This window comes from Anser cygnoides, chromosome 15 (assembly GCF_040182565.1).
Source record: "Anser cygnoides isolate HZ-2024a breed goose chromosome 15, Taihu_goose_T2T_genome, whole genome shotgun sequence".
Taxonomy (NCBI): domain Eukaryota; kingdom Metazoa; phylum Chordata; class Aves; order Anseriformes; family Anatidae; genus Anser; species Anser cygnoides.
Window position 1 is genome coordinate 12,393,847 of NC_089887.1, and position 22,462 is coordinate 12,416,308.

The 22,462-nt window shown below is 64.8% G+C and overlaps 3 protein-coding genes across 7 annotated transcripts in view; all 3 read left to right on the forward strand.

Annotated features, from left to right (window-relative positions):
• Window positions 1–1,076: 1,076 nt before the first annotated feature.
• Window positions 1,077–2,756, forward strand: LOC125182346 (nucleoside diphosphate kinase, mitochondrial). The gene is made up of 5 exons (XM_048060142.2): window positions 1,077–1,235; window positions 1,984–2,114; window positions 2,216–2,317; window positions 2,389–2,501; window positions 2,573–2,756. Exons 1-5 carry the CDS (start codon window positions 1,142–1,144, stop codon window positions 2,691–2,693), a joined length of 561 nt encoding a protein of 186 aa, XP_047916099.1. The 5' UTR covers window positions 1,077–1,141; the 3' UTR covers window positions 2,694–2,756.
• Window positions 2,757–3,465: 709 nt separating this feature from the next.
• DECR2 (2,4-dienoyl-CoA reductase 2) lies at window positions 3,466–9,047 on the forward strand. 4 transcript variants are annotated; one of them, XM_066977590.1, is made up of 10 exons: window positions 3,466–3,622; window positions 3,715–3,783; window positions 3,926–3,977; window positions 4,316–4,384; window positions 5,583–5,718; window positions 6,072–6,196; window positions 6,672–6,765; window positions 7,069–7,173; window positions 7,349–7,566; window positions 8,478–9,047. In XM_066977590.1, exons 1-9 carry the CDS (start codon window positions 3,525–3,527, stop codon window positions 7,564–7,566), a joined length of 966 nt encoding a protein of 321 aa, XP_066833691.1. In that variant the 5' UTR covers window positions 3,466–3,524; the 3' UTR covers window positions 8,478–9,047. The 4 variants fall into 4 exon arrangements, with proteins under 4 accessions (XP_066833691.1, XP_066833690.1, XP_066833693.1 ...); XM_066977589.1 differs by having other exon boundaries at window positions 7,349–7,537; XM_066977592.1 differs by lacking the exon at window positions 4,316–4,384.
• A 589-nt stretch (window positions 9,048–9,636) lies between these two features.
• Window positions 9,637–22,462, forward strand: part of RAB11FIP3 (RAB11 family interacting protein 3) — a 72,833-nt gene continuing 60,007 nt past the window's right edge. Inside the window, exon 1 of one of the 2 annotated variants that reach the window (XM_048059939.2) lies at window positions 9,637–10,115. In XM_048059939.2, coding sequence (XP_047915896.2) covers window positions 9,798–10,115 — 318 coding nt within the window. In that variant the 5' untranslated portion in view covers window positions 9,637–9,797. The remainder of the gene's footprint in view (window positions 10,116–22,462) is intronic. The other variant, XM_048059946.2, reaches the window with a different exon arrangement.

Genomic DNA, 22,462 nt, shown 5'->3' on the forward strand with positions numbered 1-22,462 from the left:
AGGTTAACGTGGGGACTGCAGTCCTGCTACAGTACCAGAGAGGTCTCTTGCATCCTCTCACTGCTACTGAAAGCCCTCTTGTGGAGAAATGGGGGGGAGGGCACGGATGCGGATTCTGTCTGTCCTGCTGGAGCTGTCTGGGTTCAGGTGTTCCTGCAGTCCCTGTAGGTCCCTGCTGCAAGCTGGGGCTGGGGCGGGAAGGGGCAGCCGGGGCTTCGCTCCCAGCACGGTGCTCTGGGCTGGTGATTCTTTCTTGCAAAACCTTTGGTTGATCGTGGCTGTTTGCTGACAGAGGGTGAAAGTGCGTGTTTTTCCCTGGCTGGGCAACTGATCAAGGGCAGCAGCTGGAAGGGGGCCAAAGCCCAGGTTGGAACCTGCGAGCCGCTGCACTAAAAACTGATTCTCCTTTGCTGGTCACCTTCAGTGCTTAGTCTAACTTCCACCCAGGTCCATAGACAAAGGCAAAAATGCCCCCTGCCTTGCCTCTAGCAGTGCCCTGGGGTTGAAGTTCCTGGGCTCTTCCCCAGCGTGGGGGCAGTGGGCGGTGGATCCCCTGTCCCCCCGCTCCACTACAGCTGGCCCTGGCTCACCCAGGTGCTGAGGAGCTGCTGCTGTCCCCGTGTGTCCCAAAGGCAGCGGGCCGTGGGGTTGGCAGCCGGGTGCGATGCCTCATTGCCCCCCTTCCCCAGGGTGAGGAGCAGGAGGACACCAACGCACTGGGCTACGTGGGGTGGCAGGGGAGCACCTGGCCCTGGGTGTTGGGCACTCACTGAGTAAATATCCCAGTAAATGTCTGCGTGTATCTGCGTTAACCTTACCCAAAGCACCTCCTTCCTCTGTACCATCACCCTCTGTGCCAGGTAGGTGCCGGGGAGCAGGCTTCCCCCCCCCAAAACCCCTCTTTGCAGGGCTGGCAGCAGCTTCTGGTCAGCGAAGGTGCTGTTGGGCGAGCGCTGGCCATCGCCCTGTTTGCCTGGGGGGAGGCCCTGCCCCATCCCGTGGCAGCTTTGCTGAGCCCGGGCCGGGCCCCCCCCTGCGGCCTCTTTAAGGGGAGGGCCGGGAGGGCCGAGCCGGCCCCGGCCGGGCGTTTAAAGCCTCCACCCGGGCGGCCGAGGCCGACTCCGAGCCGCCCGCCCCGGCCATGGGCTCCCTGGGGCGCTGCCTGGCCCGGGGCCTGCTGCGGCGGCAGCCCGGCCTCGGCCGCCCCCTCGGGCCGCCCCGCCGCTACGGCTCCGGTGAGACCCGGCCCCGGCCTGCCCCAGGGCCCCCAGCCCCGGCCTTCCCTCCGTCCCTTCCCCACCCTGCCCCGGGGACCCTGTCCCCATCCCCGGCCCCGCTGCCCGTCCCCTCCCGGTGCCCCCGGGTCGGTGCTGGGGGCTCCTGACCCCGACCCCCGGACGCTGAGGCCGGGGCCGGCGGCGGCTCCCCCGGTGCCACCCCGGGGTTCGGTGTCCCCAGGGCCAGGTCGGGGCTGTCCTGCTCTGCCCTGGGGGGACAGGCACGGAGCGTCCCCCCCTAACCCCGGGGCTGGCGCTGGAACGCCCTTGCTTGGATTCGCATCCCCTTTCCTGGCTCCTGCCTCGCTGCGCCGGGATGCTCGGTGCCCCTGGGGACTTGTGCCCTCCTCGCTCTGCTCCTGCCTGCGCCTTCCCCTGCTGCGTGGCTCCGGCAGGGGCTGCGGGTGGCAGTGACAGCCGGGCCAGGCCCTGCCACCAGCCGAAACCAGGGCGAGCCCGTCCCACGCTGGGATCAAGCGCTGCCGGACGCGTCCCCTGCGCTCCTCACGGCATCGCTGCGCCTCCCTTGGGCCCGCGGCCGCATCCAGCCAGCGGGGGCCCAGGCACTGCTGGTGGGGGGGACATCGCAGAGCCCACGGTGACAGGGATGGGAAAGGGGATGGTGCTGGGGACGGAGACGCGGACGGGGCTGGGTTTGCAGGAGCAGCCGGGTGGCCGTGGTTCAGTGTCCCCGCGCCCCCCGTAGCCCCCCCGGAGCTGCGGGAGCAGACGCTGGTGCTGGTGAAGCCGGACGCGGTGCAGCGGCGGCTGGTGGGCGACGTCATCCGGCGCTTCGAGCGGCGCGGGTTCAAGCTGGTGGCCATGAAGCTGCTCCAGGTACCCGTCCCTACGCTGCAGCCCCCCGGGGGACCCCGCGCCACGGGGATGAACGCGGGCACCCACCGGGTGTCCCCGCCGTCACCCCGCGGTGCCATCAGGCGGACCGGGGCCTCCTGGACAAGCACTACCAGCAGCTGCGGCAGAAGCCCTTCTACCCCGCGCTCCTCTCCTACATGACCTCGGGGCCGCTGGTGGCCATGGTGAGGAGCCAGCCCTCCCCCCCCCCCGGCCTCTCCGGGGCTGTGGTGCTCAGGCGTCCCCTGTCCCGCAGGTGTGGGAGGGCTACAACGTGGTCCGGTCCTCGCGGGCCATGGTGGGGGACACCAACTCAGCACAGGCGGCGGCGGGGACCATCCGAGGGGACTTCAGCATGCACGTCAGCAGGTAGGGGGGGCGTGGGGACGGGGACGGCGCGGGACCCCGGCGGCCACGTCCCCGTCCCCATCCCTGTGCAGGAACGTGGTGCACGCCAGCGACTCGGTGGAGACGGCGCTGCAGGAGATCGGCTTCTGGTTCCAGCGGGACGAGCTGGTGGCCTGGGAGAGCAGCGACCGGGACTACACCTACGGGCCCTAGGGACGTCCAGCCAGGACGCGCCCCCCCCCCCCTCCCCAGCCCATTAAAACCCAGTGCCTCCAGTGTGGCTCTGCGCTTGTCAATCGATGGCCATCATGGGGCACTGGGATGGCACAGGGAAGCTCTAGGGGGCACCAGGATGACACCACGACATGCTGAATGTCACTGGGGTGGCAATGGCCAGCACTGGGATGGCACTGGAAGTCACTGGGTGTTAGTGGGAAACTCTGGAGGGCGCTGAGATGTTCCCAAGAAGTGCTGGGTGGCTTTGGTGGCAACGGGTGGTACTGAGACGTCGCTGGGAGGCATCGGGATGTCACTGGGGTGCAATGACACGGCACTGGGACGTCTTCGGCGGTCACTGGGACAGTGCTGGGGTGGCTCTGGGGGACAGCAGGATGTCAGCGAGACACACTGGGGGGCACTGGGGGGTCCCTGGGGACAGCACGAGGCTCGGCGGGGCACTGGGGGGGGACTGGAGGGGACTGGGAGGGAGGGAGCGGGGGCTCTGAGAGGCACTGGGATGGCACTGGGAGGGGCCAGGCCGTCACTGGGAGCACTGGGACAGGGGCACCGGGAGCACTGGGCGGCGCTGTGGGACCCCGCTCCGTTGCCAGGCGACGCCCGCAGGCGCATGCGCCGGGGCTGCGACGGGCGGGCGGTGGCACGGCGAGAACTACAGCTCCCGGCATGCCCCGCGGGGAGCAGCCTCCACAGCAGCCCCGCGCGGAACTACAACTCCCGGCGGGCCGTGCGGCGGCGGGGACTACAACTCCCGGCGGGCCGCGCGGAGGGGGGGGGGGGGGCAGAGAGGGTCCGTGAGGGGCCGCCATGGCGCAGGGCGCCGCCGCCTCCCGGCCGCCGGGGGACGTGGAGGCCGACGAGTGCCTGCGGGAGTACCGGCACCTCTTCAGCCCCGACATCCTGGCGTGAGTGAGCGCCCGGCGGGGCGGGGGCGGCCCCGGGGCACGGCTCTGACCCCCCCCCCCCCCACACACACACTCCGTGTTCCCCCCCGCAGGGGCCAGGTGGCCTTCGTCACCGGCGGCGGCTCCGGCATCGGCTTCCGCATCGCCGAGATCTTCATGAGGTGAGGGCGCTGCGGGCACCCGCCCCCTGCCCCCCCCCCGTGTCCCCCCGACCCCCCCCCCGTGTGTCCCCTGCCCCCCCCCGTGTCCCCTGACCCCCCCTTTAGCCCCCCACCCCCCAGCCACCTCTCCCTTCTGTTTCAGGCACGGCTGCCGCACCGTCATCGCGAGCAGGAGCCTGCAGCGGGTGTCGGAGGTGAGCTCAGGGCCCAGGGAGAGCTGCGGACGCCTGGCGACCCGCCTGCTGCCTGCCCTGCGTGGAGCTGGGGGCGGACCGGGGGGCAAGGGGCCCGTCCCCGCTGCCCCGTCCTCTTCCCTCAGCTCCCAGCACCCCAGCGGGCAGCAGCCGTGGGATGGGGTGGGTTGGGGGGGGCTGCAGCCCCCGTGCCTGGCAGTAGGGCTCAGTTAGTCACAGGAATTGCTCCCTTCCCCTGCTGGCCTTGGGAGGTGCTGTTCTCGTCGCCTGGCAGGACAGACCCCTGAAAGCCTCGTGCGACAGGTCCGGTGCTCTGACGGAGTGTTTTCTTTCTGTAGTTGAGCTCCAGAGCCTGGGGTTACATCTTCTCGTCTCAACGAGACAGAAAGAAACAAACGGCAGCGAAGGTTTGTTGGGAGCTGGCAGAGCCTGAGGTCAAACTGCAAACTCAGCCTCGAGTATGACGAGCCCCCCTTGTCTGGGAGCTACGTGGGCTGAGAGGGGCTCCCTGAGCCCCAAAAGCTCGCTTCTCTTGTGCATTGAGGCAAAGCAGAGGCTGCAAGGACTGGAGAATCTGTGTTAGGCTGCAGCTACCCTGTACGTGGCTGGGTGGGACAAACACCCCCCCGTGTGTCTGACCCTGGGCTGGAATCTGGCTAGTTGCAGTTCCTGTTCCTCCCCCCTGGCTTCTGAGCTGTCTCGGGGGGAAGCAGCCGAGGGAGAGCTGTGCAGTAGCCACGTGTTTCACTGAAACACAGCAAAGATCAAAATCAGTACTTGGGAGTGAGCTGGTGTGACCCGGCTGCCTCCGGGAGGCGGTGAGTGCTGCCGTCTCACATGCCACAAAACGAGCTGCAGAGCTCGGGAGCTTTTCAGTCCTGAGGGAGCGGAGCGCGCAGGGACTGCGTTCCCAGGGTCTGGACCCTTGGTGTATGTGCTTGGCAGTCGGGGCTCTGAACTTCTTGGAGAACGGTGTGACGAGGCTGCGGGCACGCAGAACGTCGCTGGGTGTTGCGCGGGGCTCCGGCTGAGTTTTGCCCCGTGCTCGACGTCCTGGGCTGCTGGGGAGAGGCGTGCCCCTAGCAGGAGGGGTGCCAGGCGGCTGCCGGGTGGCAGAGCTGCCCCTTCTGCCTCGCCGGCAAAGCCCCTGGTTAGCATTCGCCCTTTTACCTCCTGATGCTTTGGATCTAAAGGTTGCTTGTGTCAGAACCTCGCTGGGGTCCGACCTTTGTACTCGCCCTGCAGAGACCTCGCTCGGGACGTGCTGCGCGCGATCGCCGGGGAGGTGGCTGGGCTTAGGGAGCCGGGGCCCGCGTGGGACAGAACGTGCAGGAGCTTCCTCCGGCTCCCCCAGGCTCCCTGGTCGCACTTGGGCAAGGCTCTCCCCTGCCCCAGGGTTGTTTTAGTTTGTTCTTTGTGCTGGCTGATGAGGGGCAGCCTTTCTAGGACGGGATGTGGCACGCGTCCGTGCGGGCAGTGCCTGTGCTTGCTGTGTGCCGGCAGGGCCGTGGCTCCCGCCAGCCTGCGTGCCGGCTGCGAGGTCTGGGTCTGGCCCTCGCTGAAGAGCGGAGCCCCGGAAAGAATCGCGCTTCTCCCTTCTCCCAGGCCTCAAAAAAGCTGGTGGCAGCCACGGGGCAGCAGTGCCTGCCTCTGTCCATAGATGTCAGGCAGCCTCAAACCATCGTGGCCGCGGTGGAGGAGGCGCTGAGGGAGTTCAAGCGCATCGACATCCTGGTTAACGGTGAGCTGCCGGCGTGGGGAGGGGAGGGCCGGCACAGGCTGTGCCAGGGGGGCGCTCAGCGCGGGGGCTGCGTGTGCCGCGTCCGCCTTCCGCTCCGCTCCGGGAGCGGCTGGGCAGGTGCCGGTGCAAGACGCTGAGAGCAGCACAGCGGGGATGCTCCCGGAGGAAGCCAGGACCCGTCCGTGGCCATCCCTGCGCCCCCAGTGCCACGAGCGATTTACCCCCCGGTCGGGGCTGTTTCCGCATCCCCTCCAACCCGCCCAAGCAGTGCCGCTCGCTGTCCCCCCCCCCCAGAAGTCCCTGACCTGCCCGACGGCTCCTGGCCCCGCGCTGAGCCCCCGACTTGTTCTTAGGTGCTGCGGGAAACTTCCTGTGCCCAGCCAGCGCCCTGTCCTTCAACGCCTTCAAGACCGTGATGGATATCGACACCCTGGGCACCTTCAACACCTCCAAAGTTCTCTTCGAGAAATATTTCCGGGTAAGCGGCTTCTGGTAAGCAGGAGGTTAGCGTTGCACAAACCGCGCTTGTGGGACATTCAGGGAAGCGTACCGGGCTCTGTGCGCGCAGCGCTGTGTGCCCGGGGCTGCGCTGTCAGCCTGCGCCACCTGCCCTGCTCGGATCCTGTTCCCTTTTGGGGACCGCAGCCCCCCCGCGGGAAGCGGGAGCCATGCTCCCAGTCCTGCCGGTCCCCGGCCACGGGGCTTTGACTTGCGTAGCACCTTCCCGTGCTCTGCCGCCTGCCCGGGAAGAAGTAAACTGCTGCCCCTCTGCTTTCCCCCGGCTGTCACCTGCGGCTCCTGCCTCTCTGGAAGGCTCCTGCGCGGTGAGGCCAGGGGATGTGTTAGCAGCTCGGAGGTGGCTGTGCCTGCGGGTGACCTCCCTCCGAGCCCGCCGTGCTCCTGCACGATCCCTCGTGCTGATGTCTAACGCCACGTCTCGTTTCCCTCCCCAGGACCACGGTGGGGTCATCGTTAACATCACGGCGACTCTGGGCTACCGAGGGCAGGCTCTGCAGGTGCACGCTGGCACCGCCAAGGCTGCTATAGGTACCTGAAGGCTCCTCGCTGGGGCTCTGCAAGCTGGCTGGGGCCAGCAAGGAAGCTGCTTCTGCCTGGGTATTGGGATGGGAAAATCTCTGGGGGGGAGGCGAACAAGAAGCGGTGTGGGTGCTGGGTGCTGTGCAGTGCTGACGTGCGTGGGTTTGGGGCGAGGCTCTTCTCTCACCTGGGCATGCTCTTCCAGGACCCTTTGCTCTTGGCCGGTCTCCCTGGCTTTTTGCCCCCCAACAGTTGCTGGAACGGCTTCGCTCTCCGTGCCTCATTCCTCTTGTACTCTCTGCCCCTTCGCAGACGCCATGACCCGTCACCTCGCTGTGGAGTGGGGTCCCAACAATATCCGAGTGAACAGCCTGGCGCCAGGCCCCATCACGGGCACCGAGGGCTTCCGGCGCCTGGGTAAGGCCCCGGGGCTGCTGCCTCTGCCCTGGCATCTGCTCGGGAGGGGACCGCCATGGAGCACCGGGGCCACGCAGCTCGCGGGGTTTGGGGCGCTGCTGCCGGGCTGCCGGATTGAGTGGCGGTGGGCGAGAGGTCCCGTGCTCGTAGCCGACTCCTTTCTCCCATCGTTCAGGTGGAAAATCTGCCGAGGAAGCAAGCCAGTTTGACACGATCCCCCTTCACCGCGCGGGGAACAAGACGGAGATCGCCCACAGCACGCTCTACCTTGCGAGCCCCCTCTCCTCCTACGTGACAGGCACCACCCTGGTGGTGGACGGCGGGAGCTGGCTGACCTCTGCCAACAACTTCCCCGCCTTGCTGGGTATTGCTTCATCCTCTGCTAAACTCTAGGTGACGTGCCTTTCCCCCTCGGTGGGCTTAGAGCAGGGCTCCTGTCACAAACCCCGTGGCCCCGTGGCGTGGAGGCACGGCTGCCGTACCGGCGGGCGTCGCGCTGCCTTCTTCACCTGCCTCGGTCCCGTTGTGCCGCGCTCTGCCCCTGCTGAGGCTGCCGCCGCGCAGGCCACGGGTGCTGCAGCGAGCTGCTGGGGTGCTGGGCTCTAGCTGGGGTGCTGGGCTCTAGCACCTGGCTCTGAGCGCTCCCCTGCGCCCAGGCCCTGCTCGGGCGAGTGAGGAAGGATGGGGCCTGGGCTGAGTTGTGGGGTGGGCAGCTGGGATCCCTGCTGAGGCCCCCCGGGAGCCCCCCCGGGACCGGGAGGCAGCAGGAGCCCTGTGCCGTGCTGCCGTGGGCACAGGAGGAGTGTCGTGGGGTTGGCCGCAGCGCTGCCAGAGCGGAGAAGCGAAGCCGCAGCAGCACCAGGACTGCAGGAGGTGCCACGGGGCGTGCCAGGCCCGTTGCCGCGAGATGCCGCGCAGTGCGGGGAGCGTGGGGGAGGGCAGAACTGGATGTTTTTTTCTCCTCTGAGCCCCTGTGGGTGACAGGGTCTCTCTTCCTCCTGCTGGGGGACGCTCGTCTGGGCGCCTCCAAGCGTCCCACGAAGCAGGACAGCGCTCCGCTTCTGTGCCCCGCCAGCAGGCCCGGGTCCTGGCAGCCTCTGCCTCCCCTTTCTTCCTTGCAGGAGTTACTGCAGCATGGCTCGCGTCGGGGCTGGGTCGCACGCGGGCCTCGTTTTGGCCGCGGGTGCCTGCAGAGCCGGGGAGCGGGGCTGGGGCTTTTTGGGAGAGGGCTCTCCTTTCGCACCCGCCTTCTCCTGCTGTCCTCAGGCAGCGCCGCGCGTACCGACCTCCCGGCTCTCTTACAGATTTCTGGGCTGTGGGAGCAAACCAAAACCAGTGACGGGCAGCCTGGGACAGACCGACGGACAGAAACCTGACCGAGCGCTGCTGCCCTGGGACGTCTCGGCGTGGCAGCACCCACGGGGGAGCCGCGTCCCAGCGGCGCATGGAGGAGCACCGAGGGTGCTGCGGGGGTTGCGAGCGCAGCCGGGGGTGCGGGCTCTGATGGTCGCTGCCCAGCCTGCGGCTCCCTGCGGTTGCTCTCCTGCTGTCCGGCCTCTCCCTGCCCTCTTGGCCCCGGAGCTGCGCTGCGCCACGGCCGGGGGGCAGCTCAGGGGCTGGCTCGGGGAGTGCCGCGCGCTTCCCCGCTGCTGCTGCTGCCGGCTGCCACCTCTGCTCCCCAGCTCGTGCTGCTGGGGGAACGGGCTCAGCCTCGGCGCTCCCGGTGGCGCAGCCGGGCGAGAAGCCCGGTGCCCGCGGGGCCGAGGTGCCGGCGGGTTTCGGCTCACCCCGAGCCCCCCGAGGGCTGCCCCAGAGCTGGGCCGCGAGCGGTTTGCTCCTGCCCCCGGGCCCTCAATAAAGAACTTCCCTGCGGAGCCCTGCCTTCTCCTCTGTGCCCCCGCGCGGGGGCTGAGCCGTGCTGGGGGTCCCCCCGAGGGGGCAGCGGCTGGCCCCGGGGTTTTTGTTCTTTTTTTTTGGGGGGGGGTTGGGGTTTTTGGTGGTTTGTAACCCAAATCCTTTCTCCCTGCCCTGGGTTTGTCCCAGCGCTCTCCAGCTGCCGCTCAGTGCTCACGGTCCTGCTCCCGACGCCTGTCCCGGGGAGCTGGGCGGGGGTTTTGGGGCGGAAAAGGGCCGCTTTGGGGCCGCTTTGGGGCCGAGGCGTCGCGCTGCGGCCCCGGGGCCCGGCCCCACGTGCGCGCGGGCCCTTTAAGGCCGGCCCCGAGCCGGGGCGGGCGGGGACGCGACACTGGCGGCTGACGTCACCGCGCGGCCCGCTGCGGCGGCCGCGCTGGGATAAATCCCGCGGTTCTCCGCCGCCTGCCCCGGCTGCGGCGGCGCGGGCGGGCGGGCGGGCGGGCGGTGGTAGCGGGGCGGGCTCCCGGAGCACGGAGCCGGGGCGGGGCCGGGCCGGGCCGTACCGAGCGGGGCCGCCCCGGGGAGGGCTGGGCGGGGCCGGCGCCGCCTCGCACAAAGCCGGGAGCGGGCGGAGCCGCCGGCGGCGCGGAGCTCCCGGCCGCGATGTGAGGGGCGATGGCCGCGGGGCATGGCCGCGCCGCGGGGAGCCGCCGGGCAGGGGCAGGGGCAGGCAGCAGCCGGGCGGCGGCGGCGGGGGCCGCGGGGTGACCATGGAGCCGCAGCCGCCGCCGGGGGACCGGGGCCGCCCCGGGCTGCGGTGGGACGAGACGGAACCGGGAGCGGAACCGGAGCTGGAACTGGAACCGGAGCCGGAACCGGAGCTGGAACCGGAGCCGGGAGCAGCCCCCTGGGCACCTGAGCCGGCCGCGGGGGCGCCGCCGTGGGCAGCCCCGGTGCAGAGCCCGGGGGGCAGCCCCGAGGCCGAGCCGCGCCTCCGCCCCGTCTTCGACGCCCTCGACCGCGACGGCGACGGCTTCGTGCGGGTGGAGGAGTTCGTCCAGTTCGCCACGGCCTACGGGGCCGAGCAGGTGAGGCCGGGGCGCTCCCGAGGCCGGGGGGGGGGGCTCCCCGAGGCCGGGCCTGGCCCCGGCGGCGCGGGGTCCCCCCGAAATGGCGGCCGCCCGCCAGGCCCTGCCTTCACGCCTCGCTCGAGGCCCCGCGGGGTGCCCGGGAGGACGGCCGCCGCCGCTCCTCGAGGAGCTCCGGGTGGGAGCGGAGGCAGCGCCCGCCTCGCTGGCGTCCCGGTGGAGGACGATGGCCGGCCTTGGTGGGCACCGAGAGGACCGGGAGAAGCCGGCGGCCCCGCTGGGCACCCCGTGCTGCAGGGAGCCGGCGCCTCCTGTCCTCATCCCGCAGCAATAAACCACCCGGGTCCTCCGGCGTGCCAGGCCCCACGAGATCCTGCGTGGGCGCCGTGCTGGGCGTGGGGCTGCTCGCTTGTTGTAGGCCTGACGATCCTCAATATGTTGTGTTTTTTTTGGTTTCTTTTCATTCTCTCTGCTGCTTTGCAGCACGGTGAGCCGGCGTTCCCTTGCAGCAGATCCGCCGCGGTGTAATTTGAGGCTGCCGGGTATGACCCAAAATGGAGAGAGCTCCCGCAGCTCGCCAGGGGATGGAAATGAATTTGCGGTTGTTCTGTGCGTTGGCCTGTGCTGCCACTGCCGTCACAAAGCGTTGCGTAAAATAGATTTATTTAAGGTATGCAGGCATCCTCGGGAAGCCGGTGTGTGCTCGCCCGGGAGCTGGGCTTTGCTCCTCCAGCTGCAGCTGCCGTGCAGGCACTGAAGTGCCATGACAAAGCAAATTATCGTGTGTGAAGGAGTGCTCGGTGGGAGAGGGGCTTTTATTCCTCCTCCTGGTAAAAACCTCTCCTAGGAAGAGGCGAGAGGCATCCCTTCAAGGCAACGCCTCTGCGAAGGGGGGCTATTGAACTTCTTTGGCAGGGCCCTGCTGAGGGGCTGCGAGGGGCACGGTGCTCGCAGCCTCCTGGCGTGATAACAGGTAGCGTCACAGCACCGGGGCGTCAGGAGATCGCAGCCGGGCGACAGGAGCCTTATCTCGTCTTATCTCGCCTCGCTGCGGCTCGGGCCCCGCGGCCCCCGGAGCTGCTGCAGCCGGGGAAGCAGAAGCAGGCGCTCGGTTCCCGTCGGTGTGAGCTGCCCGCGCCCCGGGCAGGCTCACGGACCCTTGTCACCGCCACCCTTTGTCACCACCGTGGGGCACGGGGGGATGTGGCAGGTGGGTCCGGCGTTTGCCGGCTGTCCGGGGCACAGAGCCGCCCTCTGGACCCGCTCGGCTTCTGGTGCTGCAGGAACGGTGCTGGCGCTTCAAAGGTGCGAAAATGCGGCTGTTAAGGGCTTTGGGATGGAGCCCGGAGGAGTGGCTGAAGCTGTTAAGGTCAGTCCCAAGCCAAGCAGGGTGTCCGGGGAGGTTCCATGCTGCTGGAAGCTGCAGCCCTGGCTTAGGGGGGGTCTGGTGCTGGCTGTCCCTTTGCGGTCACTCGTTCCTTCCCCCTGAGTTATCGGTAATGCTGTCCACGCTGAAACGCACTGCGCTTCTGGTACGTTTGCGATCAGCAGGAGACTCGCATAGCTTGCTCTTGGTGCCCAGACCAAGTGTGTGGGTACAGCAAGTGCCGAAGGCCCCGCTGAGGCTGCTGTGACAGCTGCTGAGCCAAGGCAGCGGGCACCCCGGGGAGCAGGAAAGGAGCCAGAGGGTGCGCTGAAGGAGCGGACGGGGTTGTCGGTGGGGTCTGCAAGCTCCCAGGAGCTGCGTGGAGTAGCGAAGGACGGGGTTCTGGGGAAGCTTCTTGACCCATTTTGTTTGGAGGAGTTGTAGCTGAGGCCAGCAAGGGGTCCTCTGAGACGTGGAGATCCAGCTCAGGTGGAAGCGAAAGGATGGGAACATCCACGGGTGGGCGAAATGCTGTTAAGATGACTAAACGCCTACGGAAACTAAAAGGAAGTCAAGGTACAAACGGGGGCTGTATTTATAGCTGGAACTGGGAAGCTTGCGGGAGCTCCCGGGGGGGCTGGCGGCTCGGGAGGGTTTCGGAGGGGACCGCCAGGAGCCGAGGAGCAGCGAATCCCCGTCCCCTGCCCGCACCTCGCCAGCACCACGAGCTACCTGCGGCCCGCCCGCTGCTTCCTCCTGCTGCCCGCCCGCGCGGGGGGGACGCGTGGAAGGTGTGCACGGGGTGGCGGTGGAACAAACTGCTAAATTTAAGCGCGGCAAGTCATCGCAGCCGGCTGAATCATCCGGGATTCGCGCAGGGCCGGAGGGTTAAGGAGGCACATGTGCGCCGTACCAGGAGCTGGGGAGTTCGGTAAAACACCAGCGGCATTGATGGGCTGCTGAGCTCAGTGCTGGCTGGTTACTTGGCTGGAACAACCAGTAGCTAAATGCCACGGAATAAATGGCCGTCGGTCTCTTTCCTTTAAAAGATGACACGGTTGTGAATTTCTGTGATTATTTTATCTCTGCGTGGTGACATCTGCATAGAAAAAGTGTGCGGGGAGGAGGGTTGGTTGGTTAGTTGCTTGTTGGCTGTTGTTGAAGGCCGTCTTTGCTCCGTGGCCGTGGAACCGGCGGCATTTTGCTGGCGTGGGCTCGCCGAGATCGAGGCAGGGGAAACCGCGGACTGCGCCCCTCTGGGTCCGAGGGGCTCGGGGCAGCTCCTCGGGGTGCGTGGAGAAGGTGCTGCGGTCCCAGCGCTGAGGATGGGCCCTTGGGTATCCGTGCTCGGGGGCAGCTGTGCAGCCCCGTGGGCTTGCGAGGGAGGCGTAGAGGGGGAAAGGTCTCGAGGCCGGCTGGGCTGGCCGTGCAGAGCCCCCAGCCCGCTCGCCGGCAGCGCCGTGCTTTTGTCTCCTTCCCCTCCCCGTTACCGCCGGGGCTGTGGCGCTCGCTCGGAGCCGCTTTGTTCTCCCCAGCGGCAGGAGGGATTTCTGCTGGCCGGGACCCGGGGCAGGGGAGGGGACGGGTCCCGCGGCCAGGCGTTGGGACGCACCGGGCGTCGGGGTGTGCGTGTGGGCACGCTCGGCATGAGGGTTAAAGAGCAGGGGGCTGCGGATTCCACCTGCCGTGTGCAGGGCGTGGGGCTGCTGCCCGACCACCTGAGCCGACAAATTCATCGTTCCTCTCGCCTCTCTTACACCTTGCTGTGTGTCTGCTTGCAGTGCCCGCCTCGCTTCTCGCTGGCTTTGTTAGTGCAGGGTCCCTTAGGGGAGGAGGGGAAACGAGCGTTTGTTACGCATGGGGAGACGCTGTCCTGCTGGCATCCTGATTATTTTTTTTTTTTTCTTCTTGGTTTTGATCTGGGAGAGGATTGGAGGTGGGAAAGCCTCTTGCACCACTCGATCCCTCTGCTCCTGCTCAATTACGAGGAGTCCCGACAGTGTGCCTCGCTGATTTTTGCATCGCTCCCAGCACTGTGGCGTCTTCGCCTTCTGTGCTCTGGCAGATCTTCGGCCTCTTTTTCCTGATGATCAGCTCAGGCTCCGTTTCGACGTGCTCTTTTACTTTCCTTAATATTTACATCCTTCGAACGCCTGCCCTTGACTACCAGCCTTCCTCTGCCCCCACGCCAGCTAATCCCTAAGCCAAGCTCTCCGCGTTTAGCTTTTAACTTTAGCTTTTAACTTTCCCTGCGTGCCGGTTTCTGGAGCCTTTTGCCAGGTTTGCTGAGCTCTTCCGACCTCCCACCTGGGGCAGCAGGCGGCACTGCGGGGTCCGGGTGTGGAGGAACTCGGGTAAAAGCCCCCCGCAGCCCTCAGGGGAGCCCGGTTCTGTTTTCTCTCAAGCTGCAGGCTCCAGCGCGGTGAATCCAGGCTCGCCTCTCCTGCTCCCCTCCGATGGATCCCTCGGGCATGGCGCGCAGCCCATGGGTCAGCTGCTTCAGCGTGGTCCTGTCCTGGAGGTGCTGTGGGTGCCTCTGGTCTCGAACGTCCTCCCCACCCCCCTCCGTCTTCTCCCGCTTGCCTGTGAAATCTGCTATTTTGGAGCCCTGTCATGGGGAAACCGACGTTTATTTCCCACCCCCCCCCCGGTCTCTAAAGTTTCTTACGCCCTTTGAGCAGAGGAAATCCTGGCTTTGCCTCTGGAGAGGCTTCTGTGAGCACCCAGCGTGGCTTTGCAGACCACGTAAGTGCGAGTGAAGCTTGAATTGCTCCCAGCTGTGCCGCTGCACCTTTCGGGGGCTGTAATCGCCGCTCGGCTTTGCGGGGCGGGAGCCGCTGCGGGTGCGGGACCGGCGTGGGCTTCCCCCGGGCGGACAGGCGGTCACGCTCACGGACGTGTGCTCGGGGAGGGCGCGGATCTGAAACACTCCGCTTGCCTTCACCGAGGGCCCAGCCCCTCGCCGTGGAAATTCGTGGCCAGGCTCCCGCTGGCTGGGTCGGGCGTAAGCTCCGCTCACCGCGGGTACCGGGCCGGTTTGGCCGTCCCTGCCCCGGCCCCGCTCAGAGGCAGCGGTGGCATCGCTGACAGCCCGGCAGCACCCCGCGGGACCTGAGGCCGTGAGGTTTTTCCTGCTCCATCCGAGAGGGAGAGGCTTCCGAGCCAAAATATTTCTTGCAGTGTGGCTCGGGCGAGGTGGTTCCCAGTTAGCTGAGAGCGGGATTTGCAGGGAAGCCCTGGCTCGTACGCGGCCCGAGGACTTCGGGAGAGGGACGGTTCCTTTACGGTGCTCTGGGTGTCGGCAGGGCGGGTGCCTTTTTGCTTCTCCCGGTAACTTCTGGCTCGCAGCTCCTTGCGAGGGTCCTTTTCCCGAGCGGCTGAGAGCGGTTAGCAGCGTGTCGTACCGCAGGCAGATCTCTCTGAAGATACCCGTGTCACGCTCGCCTTTGCAGCCGTAATCGGATTGATGGCTCACCCGGGCTGGCGGCACCGTGGGTGCTCGAAGGCGCAGTGTGTGTGCGCGGGGCGCAGGAGGGCGCGGCGGTGACTTTAGCCCCGGCTCCCAGCTTGCTTGGGAAACCTTTTTCGTTCCTCCTTTCGCCTTCAGGCTGAGAATACAGCTGCTGCTGCGCAGGCTGTTAGTTCCTCCTTTTAATTACCACTCTTGATGAAAGCCATCGGGTGCCTTCCCCTGCCCTCGGGGGTCACCTCTCCAAAAAAAGAGGTGCTTTCCTTGCGCTGCCCGAGAGGGGAGCCCTGGGGGGGCTGTGGGATGCAAACCCAAAGTGTGGGGGAGAGAGGGGGGAGCTGGGCTGGGGGCTGAGGGGCTTTGGGCCGTGCAGGTGAGGCAGAGACCCTGGCACCCCCCGTGGCTTCAGCTCGCGGAGGGAAGCCTCGTGGCCCGTCAGCAGGGGCTGGAGCCTCTCCTTGGCTCCTCCGCGCTCCCCCCGGGGGCACGGCTGGTGCCAGGGCTGTTTGGGAGGCGGAGGGCTGCTCTCACACGAGGGGGAAGGATCGGGCTGATCTGTGCAACCTGCGGCCGTTTGTGGGGTGCTCGGGGGGCGATGCCTTGTGTTTGGCTCTGAACGCGTGCCCCTGCTGTCTCTGGGAGGCTTTCATGAGGGAAAAAAGGAAAAGGCTCTCCCAAAGTTTTGCTCGGCGTTTGCTGCGTGGGGCTGAACGGATGCTAGAGGCTGAATGGCGAAAGGCTTTCTCCCTCCGGGGCAGCGGCGTGCTTCTTGGGCTAGAACTAACAGCGCTGAATTGGGGTCGTCACAGTCACCCGGCCGGGCTGAGGCTGCACCAGGACGCGGTCCTTGTGCTCTCTGAGTCATTTTGACCCTCTGCCGCTTCCAACTATAAACACTTCCCTGGCGCTTCGGAGTTGCTTATATCATTGTGTAACTCAATACAGCCAGTAATTGATAGTCATTACAACAATTGCCTACGTAATTTCTCTCCGTTTTACTCCTGTTTTGACTTTTGCTTGCTGCTCATCGTCAGATGAGATTTGCTTGGAGCCCAGCAGCATCTCCCCCACCCCCCTGCCCCCAAACAGCTTTCGGTTTTGCAGAACGACACCTTGCTTTTAGCTGCAGCCCGCGGCTCGCCTGTGCTCGGCGGCTTCTCCCCGAAGACCAGCCGGTTTCCAGCTCCGGGCCGCAGGTAGGGTGCCCCCGCTGCCCTGCGGGGAGCCGTGCCTTCCTCGTCCCTTCCTGCAGGTTGCCTGGGGGGTGGCAAGTGGGGCCGGGAGCGGCCAGCGGGTCCGGGGCGGTGTGCTGGCGGCACGGCTCAGCAGGGTTAGGCCGTGATCTGATACCTCGCCGCCGTGCTCGTGGTGCTCGGTGTGCCTGCTGGCACAGACAGTGAGTTTGTCCTGGGGGAATCGCGTAGTTTGTACTTCCAGCAGCTCCCACGTGCCGAAAGCGTTTCCTTCTGCGGCTGCACCCCCGTCTCGGCGTGGCACGACGTGTGTGGGGTGCTCCTGGCGCTGCTTTTTCGCCGCATCTGCGGAACGGCTGCTTGCTAGCAGCCTGCGAGGCAGCGGTTCCCCGCCGGGTGCTCAAGCCCCCCCTGTCCAGCAGGCCCCCGAAGCTCCTTTCAGCCCTCGTTTGCCGTTCTGAGAGCTCCACGCCCCCTCGCTCCCCTTTCACATCGCTGCGCCCCGGGACGTGTACGCCCGCAGCGGAGCCGCGCGGTGCTGCTGCTGGTGGCAGCAGGGCCCCCACGGGGCACAGCAGGAGACGCGTGGGGCGCTGCTGAAGGCCGATGCTTGGGCTCTTTTCGGGTCTCCAGAGGAAGGAGACGGCGCTCTAGCAGTGGGGCAGAGCTGTTGTGGATGGCACACGGCGTAAGAGGTGGTTTCATAGTGTGGGTGTGCTCCTGCTTGGTGGCGGGGAGGAACCCCTCTGGGCTGACGGGGAGCTTGTTCTCCGTGTGGGCCGGGGAGTCTCGGGTGATGCCTGTGCTGCAGCGGCGCCTGACGTGGGACTTGTTGCAGGAACCCAAAACCTCCGAGCCCGAGTTACAGCCCCAGGGGTTAGCGGGGCGGCGGGGCCTTGGCGCTTTGCTCTGCTCAGACCTGAAGTTGTCCCCTCCTCCTGAGCTTCGGCTCGCCACGGCATCTCCCCCTTTGCAGAGCGTTGCAGTTGGTGTGGGGCAGAAGGGTGCCGTGGGGCAGGGAGAAAGTGATGAATGGCCCCGTGGATTACGGGGGAGGAGGAGACGTGAGCGAGGGCAGCTTTGGAGGCCGCTTCCCCCCAGCCGCTGCTGTGGCCAGGCTGCAGCGCGCGGTGCTCGCCCTGCGGAGAGGAGAGGAGAGGAAAGGAAAGGAAAGAAAGCAAAGGCAGGCTGAGAGCGAGCTGGAGCAGAACCGAAAGAAAATCACTGCGGTGAGCTCGTGGCGGCAGGTGCTTCCGCAGCAGGCTGCCCGGTGGTTTTGGGGTTTCTCCCAGAGGAGGTGAGGTACCCAGTGGCACCGCTCTCGGCGAGCGGCCGCGCAGCCCCTCCTGCGAGCTGCGGGTCTGCTGCAGGGCTGCAGGGCTGAGGCTTTGCCTGGGTGCTGCCGTCTCCAAGCTTCGAGGTGACTAAAGCAGGAGCGAGCGGCCGGGTGCTTGCGGTTTTCAACGCAAATTTGAGCGCTCGCTTAAATGGCACTGATTCTGGCGACAGCAGCGTGGGTCCTGGCTCCGGCGCAGTGCCAGCGCTGGGGATGCCACCTGGGCGCGAGAGCAGCACGGTGAGCGCCGCGGTGCTGCGCGTGTGGGGCAGTGCTGCTGCAGGACGGGCACCCCCCCGAGAGGGCACCTTTCGAGCAGCCTGGCAGCTGTTGTCTGATTCTTAGCAGTGTTTTTTAACAACGCGTTGTGTTCCTTCAGAGGAAAGAGCTGCTGTTCCGTCTGCCACGACGCCCTTTGCTGCGAGAGCGGGAGCGTTAAGCTGAGCTTGAGTCCTGCTGCTCCTGGAAGGGGCTTTCAGCCTGCGGGCTGCTGGGAAGGAGCCGAACCGAACGGGAGGAGGCGGCGCCGTGCGACCCGGCACGGTTTGCCGGAGCCCGATAGGAAGCTCAGCAAAATGTGCGAGAGGTGAAAGGAGCCCAAACCAACGGTTTTTAGAGAACAGAAGCTTTCAGGGGCAGGAAACGGACGGTGAGCGTTACCGCAGCAGCCTGGGAGCCACACGGGTGCTCCGTGGTGCTGTGGGGCCGGGGGCTGCTTGAGGGGACCCTTCTGCTTGGGGAAGGAGTACTTACAGCAGTGTATTTGCTGCTTGCTGGCAGTGAAACTCCTCATGGGCAAATAACGTTCAGTTCTGCTTCTGCCTTAGAGCTGATATCTCTTTAAAAATAAGAATCAGGACCCTGTGGCTTTCACTAGTGCCTGTGGCTGCAGAGGGCTTACGAGGCATCTGTTGCCTCCCCTCTGCGTGGCCACGTTCCCTGTTTTTCCAGGGGGAAGTACCAGTTCTGTGCCCCGCTCGCTGGGGGGCAAACGCAGCTGGAGAAAAAAAAAAAAAAAACTTGGAAATCCTTGTGGGATGTTTTTCCTACGGGTGCGGCATCCAGCTGGTCCCCTCCTGGTACCTGGGCTCCTGGGACGCCTGCGCTGGCGGGGGTGTAGAAGGAGGGTGCCGAGAGCAGCAGCGGGGCTCGGGGGGGGCTGCTGGCCCCAAAAGGGCCGGGGGAGGATGCTGAGGGTGGTGGGCAGCAGGAGCATCTCCAGTTCTGCTCTGCGCCTCCTCCAGCTCCGTGGAGCGTTCGTCTGGTGGTGTCGCGGGGGCAGAGAGGTGGCAAACCGGAGATGCAGTAAGGTCACGGTGCCTTTGCTGCGAGGGTCGTGGGGCCGGTGCTTGCGATCCCGCCCTGAAGCCCTGGGCCTCCTCACGTTGGTCCTGCCTCCTGCTCCCTCCTGAGCACCTTCCTGCAGCCTGGAAGCCCCCCCGGGCTCCCCGCCCCGCCTGTCGGCTCTGCCTCCGCGCAGACAGCGCTTTCCGTAGGCTGGGTGAAGGGCTGCCAAAAGTTGGGGTGGGGGGGGGGGTAATTTGTTGCGGTTCTGAAAAAGAAACGAGCCTTTGTGCTCTGCCGGTCTCTGAATCACGCTTGTTTGTATTAAGATAAACTCGGTTTTGACAGCGTGGCAGGCGCAGCCTGGCCGGGCCGGAGGTTGCAGCCCGGACGGCTTCGCCTCCGCCGCCTGCTTGTGCCCGCAGAGCTCCAGGGTCCGCGGTTTGAGCTGCGGGACCCCCAGGGCTGGGGGGCTCCACGTGGTGGTCCTGGTCCCGCGTGCGCCCCCAGTTCAGGCCCAGCTCGCTGCAGGAGGGCTTCTTGGGATGGGAAGGAGCCGCAGCTCAGGATGCCTCAGCCCGCGCAGCCAGCTCTGCGGCAGCAGCCCCAGAAGGGAGCCCTGGTCTTGTCCCAGGGGACTTCACGCCAAGCTACACCAGGCGCCACAAAGCGGTCTCGTAAACGCTTTGTCCTCGGCACGTGGCCTGCGGTGCTTTATCCGGCTCCGAAACCTGCCGGTGGGCTCTGGCTGTCCTGCCAGCACCGCGGCAGCTCCGGCTGCGCTCAGCTCTTCTCCGGGGCTGGCTCCAGCCCATGCTAACGTGTACGTCTTGTGTGAGTGGTGACCAAGCACAAAACCTTTTTTTTGTTTTGTTTTTTGTTTTTTTCCCTTCTGGATCCAGTCCCCTGCCTCTGAGCTGTGCGTTGGGAAGGGTGAGAACAGCCTTCCTGTGTCAGTAGGAGAACAAAAGCTGCAGACAAAGCCTCCCATGTCCTAGAGGGCGGAGGAAGAAGAACTTTTCAAGTTTGCTTACACCGATGATTATGTTTGTAGTAGTGGTGCTGTTGAATCCTTTGAGCGCAGTGACAGGAAATCTGGAACGCTCGAGACAACGGTGATTAAATGTGGATAAAACCATCTTGGTGTAACTTATGTTCCCGCTGTTGTTTTCAAACCGCCCTTGAAGCGGTTCCTCTAAATGCTTTTATGCTTCAGTAGCAGCAATGGATGGACAACTTAGTCCTGCCTGAGCCGGGAGAACACGTTTAAAAACACAGCAAAGCGTGGCTCCTGGAGCTGTGGTGGGCACAGAGGCATTGAGGGAGGCTGTGCAGGTAAGCGTTGGAGCTGCTAGGGTTAGTCCAAAGGGTGCTATGCTCGCGCCTGCTGGGTGGTACGGCCCCGGGGAACTTCTGCCGGCGTGCAGGCTGAGCTCTGCCTGCATGTGCTGGCTTCTTCCCTCCCGTGAGGGTGGGCAGGAAGGGCCTGGGTCCTTGGGCTTGCTTGGCTGCGAGCTCTTCAGAGCATCTTCTTCAGCTTCTCTGCCTTCTGCCTGATGAATTTTGAGCGTCGAAGGAGAAGCATTTCCCTCTTCACGCTCCCGATGCGGTGCAGCAGAATGCTCTGGGAGCGAAAGGCAGGAGCTGCTCATCAGCGTCAACTCAGGGTTCCTTCTTGGCTCCCAGTTGACTTAGAAACTTCTTGCTTCCTCTCCCCAAAAGGGAAAATAATAATTCATTGGAGAGGGAGTTCTCTACAGATTGACCCTTTGCCATCTCGAGCACATGCTCCTGTTCGTTGTGTGTTCACAGCTCCGGTATTTCTCCAGAAGGTAGGTTTTGTGCATCCAAAATCGAAGGCAAGCCAAGCAGCTTTTATTTTGGATGAAACAGGAGGAAGGAGAACTTGTAGGTTTAAATTGAGGACACCATCTTCCTGGGCAGGCAGGACAGGAGGGGAAGTCGTCCCGCTGGTGAACACTCCCGGTGTGTTTCAAGGAAGCAGTCGCACTGCTGGGGCTTCTCACGCGTGGCTCGTGGGGGATCCTCTCCTGTTCCAGTTCTTCGGGCATCTGCAGGCTGGTGAAAACCACAGGAGAGGCTTTATTCCCCTTCTCCTTGAATAGCAGGTTTGATTATTTCTTCTCTAGCAGGAAGAGACAAGAATAAGACATGCTGAATCTTTGCCTTCTTTCCAGAAGAATGGCTTGATTTTGGGTTTCCAGCGCGAGATTGGTAACAGAGCCTCTAGGACTGAAGTGGTGACAGAGGATGGCTGCGCTGAGGTGTGCGCAAGATTAGTGGGGTGAAAGCTGCAGAAAGCACCTTCGCCGAGCGCTGCTGGTGCTAGAGCTTTAAACAGGGACCTGGCCAGACAACATCTGCCTGCTGCTCTGCTCCGGGAGCTTCCGAGAAGGCCTGGGGAGCGGCGTGCTCGCAGCAGCCCTGGATAGGTGCCACTGCTTGCAGAATAAATAATGCAGCCCTTGTGTTTCTTCCTCACAATTGACCATTGCCTCTCCCTGTAATGAGAGCTGCCCCTTGAGGGTGTTTCAGAGGTTAGTTAATTAGGTGTAATTGCAGCAGAATAGAAGCCTGCTCTGGGGTTCTGCCTGCTTTCTGTAGTGCCAGGTTCTTTAACAAATGATGGAGTCGGTTCCTATACATGTTGCTGGATCAAGTGTAATACCGAGCCATCAGCCTTCCCCTCAGGCGGCTTGTTTATGCCGATGAAACTGCAGAAGTGGGCTCTGGAGAGGGAGTTTCTGCTCTGGGATCTGTGCGACCGTGGTTCGGATCACGGCAGCATCCTGGGAAATGCATCGCACGAAGCGACGTTAAGTTCTGCTCACGTTGCTGGCACGTTAACGTGCTCTCAGCACCCAGCACAGGGGGATAGATGCGGTCTTAGCCCGGATAAATGCCGTATTAAGGGGGATCAATTCATTTCAGCTGATCGCATTGCAACCATTGATGTAGGGACTGCACGGTCTGAAGGGAGCGGCTGCCCGGGCCCGGCTCTGTCTCTGCAAGCTCTGCCGTCGGGCTGCCCGAGGTCCAGCAGTTCCAACGCACTCGTGCATTTCCAAAGGCAAAGAACACAACTACTGCCTTCGGTATAATCACATTTAAAAACATTCTTTTTTTTTTCCTTGAAAGGATGGGGTTAGCCTCCGGAGGCCAAGTGGGTTTTCACAAATGAATGTGTCGGCTCATACCCTGTGGATAACTGCAGCGTGGAGGTGCTGCATCTGCCTTTGCAGAAGCACGAGAGGTTCCTCGCTGCACGTGCTCGCCCTGCTAAGCCCTGTGTATCCCTTCAGGCTGAGGATCTGGCTATAAATGTACGGAAGGGAGCCTCTGGCCTGAGCCCTCCCCTGGGCTTTAGGGTGTCAAGAAGTAAAAATCCCGGCATTTGGCGTGAACGCCAGGGTGGGACTCAGCTTGCTCTCTGCTGAAGTCGAGGCGCTGTGGCTTTCGTTACTGTTTTTCTCCCTGCAGATAAAAGATGCCCAGAGCGGATTTGGGCTGCTTATGGGCAGAAGGGCCCAGCGGGAGTTATGTGAGAGGTGCCTGGACGTTTGTGTCCTGTCTCAGTGCTGCAGGCCTCGTACACAGCACACCCAGATCTGGTCTGGGCCTCGTTATCCGATGGCTCATTAAATGCCCATTTCCCCCGTTCAGAGCAGGGCTGGCATC

What these genes read in the sequence shown, in the direction of transcription:
- DECR2 (XM_066977589.1), top strand. Translation starts at nt 3,525, where the DNA reads ATGGCGCAGGGCGCCGCCGCCTCCCGGCCGCCGGGGGACGTGGAGGCC. An exon ending in ATCGCCGAGATCTTCATGAG is followed by an intron (nt 3,784 to 3,925) that starts GTGAGGGCGCTG and finishes CTTCTGTTTCAG; the next exon opens with GCACGGCTGCCGCACCGTCA. An exon ending in CATCGACATCCTGGTTAACG is followed by an intron (nt 5,719 to 6,071) that starts GTGAGCTGCCGG and finishes ACTTGTTCTTAG; the next exon opens with GTGCTGCGGGAAACTTCCTG.
- LOC125182346 (XM_048060142.2), top strand. Translation starts at nt 1,142, where the DNA reads ATGGGCTCCCTGGGGCGCTGCCTGGCCCGGGGCCTGCTGCGGCGGCAG. An exon ending in GCCCCGCCGCTACGGCTCCG is followed by an intron (nt 1,236 to 1,983) that starts GTGAGACCCGGC and finishes CGCCCCCCGTAG; the next exon opens with CCCCCCCGGAGCTGCGGGAG. An exon ending in TTCAGCATGCACGTCAGCAG is followed by an intron (nt 2,502 to 2,572) that starts GTAGGGGGGGCG and finishes ATCCCTGTGCAG; the next exon opens with GAACGTGGTGCACGCCAGCG.